This window comes from Dipteris shenzhenensis, chromosome 30 (genome assembly GCF_047967505.1).
Source record: "Dipteris shenzhenensis isolate YYH24624 ecotype China chromosome 30, Dip_SZ_1.0, whole genome shotgun sequence".
Lineage (NCBI taxonomy): Eukaryota > Viridiplantae > Streptophyta > Polypodiopsida > Gleicheniales > Dipteridaceae > Dipteris > Dipteris shenzhenensis.
Window position 1 is genome coordinate 3,417,183 of NC_141625.1, and position 9,196 is coordinate 3,426,378.

Consider the following 9,196-nt stretch of genomic DNA (forward strand, 5'->3'; position numbering starts at 1 on the left):
TGCGTAGTAGTTGCTGCCATCTGATGCATTGGTTGTGTCTGGCTGTATGTGCTCACTGGCGGGGTGATAGGTGCATGAGCTCCTGGCTAGGTCTCTCTACCAAATGCATCTCTCCGAAATGATGGCATACCAAAGGGCTAAGAAGAGGACTGACCTCTCTCCCGAGTCCCAGGGGTGTGGGCTTCCATATAAACCAAGGCCAGCTCTAGGCATACTCGTTGGTGCAGTGAAAGGAGCACTAACCGGATGCATACCAACGAGCCGACCCAAAAGAGACGGCTCTGCCTTGCATGGATGCAAAAAACTATGAGCCAAAAGATGGCCTGATATCCTGCAAGAAGGTTCTCTATGACACAGATAATGCATCATCCAAGTCAAAATAATCCCCATGCTGGCATACATGCAACGGTCCATAAGACTGATGCTCTTAGGCACAGCGAGCAACTGCCACCATAAAACCCCTGTGTGGAGCAAAAAAAACATCCTTATGACTGTGTGAGTGGTCCCCTTGCTGCGGTGGGGATTACTTGCCCTTGTCCTGCATAGCCTGGCCAATCTGCTGCTCAAGCTGCTATCCCATCTGGGCAAGAGCCGTATCCTGCATAGCCATGGCCGTGGTAAGCTGCTGGCTGAACTCCTGTCCCATCTGGCGGAAAGCACCTTGGAGCATAGAAGCAAGGGTATCCAAAAACTGTGCCTGTACTACCTGCGCTTCTTGAGATGCAAGAGAGAGTTAAAGTTATAGGGGTCTCTGTACCACCAACGGTTACACCCACTATGGAAGGCAATTGCTCATGCTGAGTAGCCTCATCACTATCATGCAAGGTATCCCAAGGGGCACGCTTAGCTGGCATGGTGGTTGTCCGGGAGAGAGAAGCTTGAATGCCGGCAATGAAATGGACTCAGAGAAGTAGACAACAAAACCCTGTTGTAATGAGTACCTGATATAGTGTGTAGCACCACGAAAAAGACCGATGACAAAGCTCGAGAGGGCAATTGATCAAAATGGTGTCCAAATGACTCCAAATAGAGTTGTGAAAGGCCCCTAATGAAAATTTCACCCTTTTTCTTTTAAAAGGGGGGGCGAGGGGGGGGGGGGGGGGGGTGGGGTCACTACGACGCGTAGGACTGTTAGGACAGCACTAACTTAAGACCTCTATGACAGTTAGTACACTAACTTAGTCTAGCCCAAACTAACCTACTAATTGAACCCTAGTTAAGTTAACCTAATTGACCAACTAACTTAACCTAACCAAAACCTAAACGACACCCTTGACTACTAACCTAACCCAAGCTAATCTAACCTAACAATTAATTAAGTGCTAATTCTAAGGTCTTAGGCTGAGGCGACCATTGCACGGCAACGACAAGCTGCACATCCCTGGAGATCGCTTGGTGACACCGATTGTATCACCCAAGATGCTATTTGCGGCGACTGGCAGGGCAGGGTATAGTGTGGCTCAATGATTGAGCAACAGTGATGGGTGCCGCAAGGCTCAACGAAGCGACGGAGCAAGTGGTGCGGGCGAATTTGGGCTGTGACTAAGGTCATCCGGATAGCAGGTCGGTGCTGTTAGTTACGTTAGGAGTGGGATTCAAGTGGAGGAGAGTGGATGGGGCAGCGTTAGTCCTCAGGCACATTGCTGCTTAGCTCATTGATAGCTTCGTTAGTCGCTGGTTTTGCAAAGTTTACAGCCTTGAGGCTGTTGCAGATGATTTGTCGACGGGTAGGCTCGTGAAAGCTCCTGCTATCAATGCTTCATTCGGTTGAAGGAGAGGCTGGTGTCTCGCGACAGGACGTTGTACAAGTGGAGCATGGAGCAGAAAGGACAACTGAGCCGCCTATCCCTTTGGTTTGTTTGTTAGCATATGCTGCAGCTGCCTTGCATTGCTGGCGTAGCTCCTACTGCACGCAATCTGTGGCCAGAGTCGGAGCTTTGATACCAATGCAATGAAGGAGAAGGGGCAGATTTGGTGAAATGCCAAAGATGGCAGAAAAAGGGGGAGAGGAAGGAGGAGAGAGAGAGAGAGAGAGAGAGAGGCGGGCAGAGGGAGAGGAAGAGAGAGAAGAGGGTGAGGGGAAGAGGAAGATAGAGAGAGATTGGGGAAGAGAGTGTAGGCAGTACGTAGGAGGAAGGCGGTGAGAGTAGATAGGATTAGATGTCACATCAAAAATGGGGACTTAATAGTCCTTCCACATTTTCCACCTAGAAGGCCTCTAAAGGGCCTCTAAATTGGCCCATTTTTCCCTTTCATTGAGCTGACCTACAACATTTACGACCGGGAAATGCTAGCCATATTGCATGCTATCATGGAATGGCATCACTACATATATGGGAGTCATTTCAAGGTAAAGACTGATTATAGAACCCTCAGAAATTTATTAACTCAGTCCAGCTTACATATATAAAAAGGATTGGATCCATGGAACTTAAGAGGAATACCTATTAGATCAAGCAGCTGCAATCTTTTCCTTACTGAAAACTCAGTGTATAAGATGCTGGTGGTGTAGGAGCTGCATTCATCACCAATAGCTGGTCACACAGGATTAATCAAGACCTATGACAGCAGAACAGAGAATTAAACCTCAGCCAGCTGGTCTGCTCCAACCTTTGCCTATTCTTGAAGGTAAATAGACACATATTTTCATGGCCTTTATCGCGGATTTGCCTGTGACTCTTAGAGGCTGGAACAGCATCTATGTTGTGGTCGATAGCCTCACTAAGGCAGCACATTTCATACCCACCAGAACTCAATATTCAGTCTCCATGATTGCTTCCCAATTTATGGAAAATGTCTTATGCCACAGGGGATTGTGAGTGAATGTGATGCCAAATTCGTTCAGGCACTTTTGGCAGGAGTGATGCAGTAATCATCATTGCTGCTTGGAGATGTAGCATTTATTCTTCTCACTGTGTTCCTGTATTGTTCCAGTGACTTCTCAGAATTTGAGGACAATTTCTTTTTGGGTGGGAAAGACTGTTACAAATAGTAAGTGGCTTTGTAATTGGCTTTGTACATTGTACTTTAGGCTGCTAGAATGATGCCACATGGTAGTTTTGGGGTATAATCCCATAACCTATGTAGTGAAACAGCCTGCCCTATTATCTATAAAAGGCATGGCTGCCTCATTTGTACGCTGCTTATGCTCAATACACAGTTATCATGCCAAATTGGATTCTTACAGCAAGATCTCTTATAAGAAATTAACCTTTTCTGTCCTTGTGCAGCCCCTCACAAGCTCTGTAATACATTTCTCTCAAAGTGCTAAAAGGTACCCCAATTCTACCCTAGGCATTCTCCTGCATAATTTTGTGACTAGTCTGGTCTAGGTCTGACTAAGGAGTTAGAACTAGTTAGAGATACAGCTAGTTCTATTTCATGCAGACTGCAGGCTGCAGGCCGCCAGACGGGGCTGCCACATCCTCAGATTAGCAGAGCAGGGCCTGCTAACACAGCATACCAGCACCCATCTTGCATGTGGCAGGTCAGGACTGCTCCAGACAGGTCAGGGGCGGTCCACAGATCCAGTGGCCCCGGTGAGTACTCATTTCAGAGCACTTGAGAGTTCAGCAAGCTGAAATAGCAGTGTTAAGAGTCTCGAATTGAATGGCGATACAACAAGATGGGATGCTCATCCAATGAAGTATTCATCAAGGTCTATAATGACAGTACCCTATATATCTTGGGTAGAGCGACAGGAAACTACTTAACAATTCTGGAGATCATTATTGATCCAGTACATGATCAAGAGATTAAGGTTGTCACATATTGTTCACTCAGATCTCTTGCGAGAGGGTTAGTAAGAGTAAGCATGTTCTAATCAATTTCTAAATCTACTCAGTGGATTCTAGACTAATACTTCTCAGAATACCTCGAAGGGTGATTGGATGGATTCCATGGTTTTCACAGCTACGCCAGGATCGAGTTCAAGATGAGAAGCACAGTCAAAGAATCACTGAATAAATGTTGAAAGAGTACATATTCATGTTTTGTTATTTCCACCCTGATTTATGGGGACATATCCAGGGGACGAATGTTAAGTCCCCAACAAGACTAACTACAGCTTAACCAAATTTAAATAACCTAGGGTTAATGATAGTCTAAACCAAGTTGGGTTAAGATCTGGATGAAACAAGGCTTAATGATAGTCTAAACCAAGTTGGGTTGAGACTAGACTAACCCAGTATCAATATAGGCCGAGGGTTAGGGAACAGTGTCACCAGGGTTCGAAATAACCTAGGCTGACACTGGAGATAGTGTGGATGAGGTTTAGATCTAGTGGATAAAGCCGATCCTAGAAAGGCAAAAGCTAATCCAAGAAAAGCTAGCTATTTTGGGAAAAGCTTGGCTTTAGAAAAAAGTGGAGAGCTTTGTGGAAGTGGAGCTTTAGGCATGGCTTCTAAACGTTAAGTCCAAATGCTAAATAATAGCAAGCACTAGGCTAATAAATACAAGCAATTGGCCAAGTATGGAGGGCATTTGTATCCTAGGGACATGGATCTGTTGGCCTGGAAGTAGTAGCCTGGCATGTGGTATGGGATGCATGACCAGACCTTCAATTTCCACGGTGTTCCTGACCTTAAGGCTCAGGGCGGTTCTGAAACAGTGACCCTCTGGCTGGGAGGTGAGGTCACTAGCTCAACCTTACTCAACCTTATGGGTTTGGTTTCCTTGCGTCAATTGCATCTATCTATGGTTAGATTAGTCACAGGATTTGAATTCAAGGTGATGACCCTACGTGTAGCACCTAAAAATACCAGGCTGTTGCTCAACCAGCAGTATTACCAGGAGCTGGCACAAAAAGATGGGTGCCTTTGGATAGAGATTGGGTGACCAAGGACGAGAGACATGAGCGTCCAATCTGCAAAATGATTGCCTACACTGAGCAATGACCAAGCAAAAGAGGGGACCTCTGAGGGATGAATAGCAACGATAAATCACTTACTGGAAGTTCCATGTTTGAGCCCTCTCTATCCCCATGATACCCCTAGAAATTCTAGTGCTAACCACCACTACTTGAGCTTCATTTTCCCACTGTTACACTCTCCATGTTTCTTTCAGTCCATCCCGATAAAGGTTCAAACCTTCTTCAGCCCATTTAGTGATAGTGCCATTAGGAAACAAAAAGCAATCGTGCTTATGTGAGTAAAATACTTACACACTTAATCCATAGTGATACACACAAGGCTGCATCCCATTCTTCAAATCATGAAAATGGTATGCATCCTTTACTTGTATTTCATGCTTTCCAGTCATGTATACAGCCTCACTAAGATGGCAATTTGAAAAATTCTGCATGCCTGCAAAAGTAGATACCTCTGGTGTATCCATAATCTCAACAGCTATAGCCAATTCTTCAGAATGACCACAAAGTTCTTCTTTGCTCTCATCTGACACTAACTTAAACACAGAGTCCAATTGAGGAACATACCCTTCATCCTTGATAACCCTACTTAATAGCTTTGATTTAATATCAATATCATCACTCTGGGGGTAGCTATCACCTCCTACAAGGAATTCCTGAACCTTGTCGCTGACTTCAATCCAAGCCATTGCACGCCTTTTCTGTGCACCTGTACATTTTTTTAGCTCCTGCAGTTTCTCAACATCCTCCCACAGGTGCACATCGGCAAAGATGCTTGACATAAGCACAAAGCCAGATGCATCATCCGGATCCAAGTGGACAATAACATCAAAGCAACGCCGTCCTAGCTCTGTGTTCCCATATGTTTTGCAGCTTGTGAGCAAAGACATCCACACAATAAGATCTGGTAGGACTGGCATAGTCCGAAGAAGATCTTCGGCCTCGATCAGGCATCCTGCACGGCTCAGAAGATCAACCATACAGCTATAATGCTCTATACTCGGCTTGATGCCATGGTCCTCTCTCATACGTCTGAAAAACCAGCGGCCTTCGTCAAATAGGCCAGCGTGACTGCAGGCAGTAAGAACATTTGTGAATGTCACATCATCTGGTTCGTGGCCTTGTTGCTGCATCTCTTGGAGGCATTGCTCAGCCAGCCTACAGTCACCATACCAGGCATAACCAGCAATCATTGCACTCCATGAAACCACATCTCGAGTCTGCAATCCATCAAACACTCTGCATGCTTCATTTAGGCTCCCACATTTGGCGTACATGTCAAGGAGGGTGTTTCCCACAACGACATCTGCTTCGAGACCTCTTCTGATGATTTCTTTATGTATTAACCTGCCTTGTTCAATGGATCCAATGATGCCACATGCTTTCAAAAGACCCAAAAATATTACTCTGTTAAGCTCTATGCCCTCCTGTATTGTACCCTTGAAAAGTTCAAGAGTAGCAAGGCCATACCCATGCTGGGCATAACCTGCAATCATGGCACCCCATGTTACAACATCACGGCATTGCAGATTATCGAAGACCCTGCGTGCTTCCTCCAGGCTCCCACATTTAGCATACATGTCAAGAAGAGTATTCCCAACAATCAAATGTGATTCAAACCCCTGTAGGATGACCTCGTTGTGAATGGCCCTGCCTTGGTCTATGGCCCCAATGCTAGCACAAGCTTTCAAGATGGATGAGAATAGCACTTTGTCGGGAACGATACCATCTCGTTGCATCTTCTTCAGAAGTCCAAGAGCAGGAATCCCAAGCCCGTGTTGGGCATACCCTGCAATCATTGCACCCCATGAGACAACATTTCGGCTGGGCAGGCCGTCAAACACAGTACGTGCTTCCTTAAGGCTTCCACATTTGGCATACATGTCAATAATGGTGCTCCCAATGAGTACATCGGATACTAGGCCACTATCTATGATCTGACAATGAATCAACCTACCGTGCTGCAAATCCCCTATGCAGCTGCATGCTTTTAAGATGCCTAAAAAGGAAACTTTGCTTGGCTTTATCCCCTCCCCCTGCATTTTCCGAAAAAGTTCAAAAGCAGGGGGGCCATACCCATGCTCTGCATATCCTGAAATCATTACACTCCAGGAAACTACATCGCGATTCTTTGCATTATCAAAAACTTTGTGTGCCTCCTCAAGGCTCCCGCATTTAGCATACATATCAACAAGGGTGTTCCCAACAACAACATCAGATTCAAGTCCACCTTTCAGAATTTGGTCATGTGTTAGCCTGCCCTGCCCTATAGCTCCAATGCTACTACAGGCTTTCAAAAGTCGCAAACATGTTACTTTGTCTAGGTTTGTACCCTCTTCTTGCAATTTCTCAAATAGTTCAAGAGCAGCATGACTATGCCCATGCTGGGCATAGCCTGCAATCATTTCTCCCCATGACTGCACGTCTCGATTCGGCAGTTCATCAAACACTTTGCGAGCCTCCCCTAGGCTCCCACAGCTTGCATACATGTTTAAAAGGGTGTTTCGAATAAGGGCATCTGACAAAAGTTCCAATTGTACAATCTGGTTGTGTATTAGTCTGCCCTGCCCTATGGCTCCTGTGCTGCCGCATACTTTCAAAATGCAAGAAAATACAGCTCTGTTTGGAGTAATACCTTCCTCGTGCATCTTCTCAAATAGTTCAAAAACAGGACGGCAGCATCCATGTGTGTGATACCCTGCAATCATGACACCCCATGACACCGCATCCCGATTTGGCAATTTATCAAATATTTTACGAGCCTCCTCCAGGCTGCCACATTTTGAATACATGTCAACAAGAGTGTTCCCAACAACAACATCAAATACTAAGTCGCATTGCACAATTTGGCAATGCGCAAGCCTGCCCTGTCCTATACCTTGTATGCTGCTACAGGCTTGTAACACACACAAAAACGTTACCTTGTCTGGCTTTAAGCCAGCCTGCTGCATTTGTTTATATAAATCAAGAGCCTTCCTGCCTTCTCCAAGCTTTGCATGGGCTGAAATAATCGCATTCCAAGTGAACACGCTAGGCCTCGCAACCTTGTGAAACACCTGGTTTGCTTCCAACAAGCTCCCACAAGCTGCGAACAGGCGGATGAGGTGGTCACCCAGAGCTGCAATGGAATCAAGTCCACTGCTGGCCATAAGGGAACGCACGCGTCTCCCAGCTGCAAGGTCTTTCCTTTTGATACATTGTTGCAGAAGGTTGTAAATAGTGTCCCTTGAAATGGGAATCCCTTGCTGGTCCATGACGTCGACTCCCTCGTCATCCAGCTGCTCGTCATGATGCAGCCTGCAAAAAAATTTCGAAATGGAACCGCAACCTGAAACTCTTTGCCAAAAGAAAGAAACAGACAATGGAGTTACAATGTCAGATCCATGTTTGCGAACGAAAAATGTTGGTTCACAAAACCAACGAAGAAGCGTCGATTAGAGTTTAAGAGCGTACCCTATTGGAAATCCACTCTCCACACCAAATTCTCCAATGTGAAATAGTTGCTGACGGCAACGGTAAGCTCTTCCAGATGGCTTTGGCTTTAATCCGAGGCAGATTTGATGTATCATCAGCGCAAAGAAGTCTATTTCTCTCAATCCGCAGAATGTCCGCAAAATACTCTGTTAACGCCAGCCGTGATCAAATAAGAAGCTAGGCCGTAATTCATGATTGAAGGAAGTGGAGTAAAGAGGTACTCTTAGCGAAGACGTATCACAATGGGGGTTGCTCTGCTTATAGTATCTCTTAGGGCATCTAAAGTACCGTTCCCATAGACTCCCCTAGACCCTCTTCTCCCGCCCGAGACTACCCTGGACATTCTACAATTGTCTGGTGGTGATACCATTCACACGTCGCCAATTGTTCAGTCCTGTAGTCCTCACGACCTTCCACAGTGCATAGCCACCGACTGGTCATTGGGACGACGCCCACCTCCTCTACGTGCGTGGCCCGCCACATGCGCCTCGACAAACATGAATGGATTCATGAAACCCCTGGCCCAAGCATATGGGACAGGCACTTTCTTAACAATCAAAATTATTGCCAATGTAGCTGGTGGGGTTTGAGCTTGCTAACCTTACACTCAATGGCACATAGGCGAGAACCTTACAAGTGGGCTACTGGCAGGCACCCTTGCCAACCAGAAGGAGCAAAATTGTGGCTTTGGCAGGTGGGGGCATGGTGTGTAACAACCAAGCCTTAGGAAATACATAAAGGTGGTCCCAATCCCACCATGTGCTAGTAGTCAAAAGAATTAGGATGGGTTAACTAGGAGAGGATACATGGCATCATTTCATGTGTTTAGAGGGTGAACAAGGACACATGTCATCA

At 45.9% G+C, this 9,196-nt stretch overlaps 1 protein-coding gene across 1 annotated transcript; it reads right to left on the reverse strand.

Annotated features, from left to right (window-relative positions):
• Positions 1-5,157: 5,157 nt before the first annotated feature.
• Positions 5,158-8,630, reverse strand: LOC147881616 (pentatricopeptide repeat-containing protein At2g33680-like). Its single transcript, XM_087401221.1, has 2 exons — positions 8,321-8,630; positions 5,158-8,164 (listed from the first exon to the last, which is right to left on the reverse strand). Exons 1-2 carry the CDS (start codon positions 8,434-8,436, stop codon positions 5,158-5,160), a joined length of 3,123 nt encoding a protein of 1,040 aa, XP_087257347.1. The 5' UTR covers positions 8,437-8,630.
• Between the last annotated feature and the right edge of the window lie 566 nt (positions 8,631-9,196).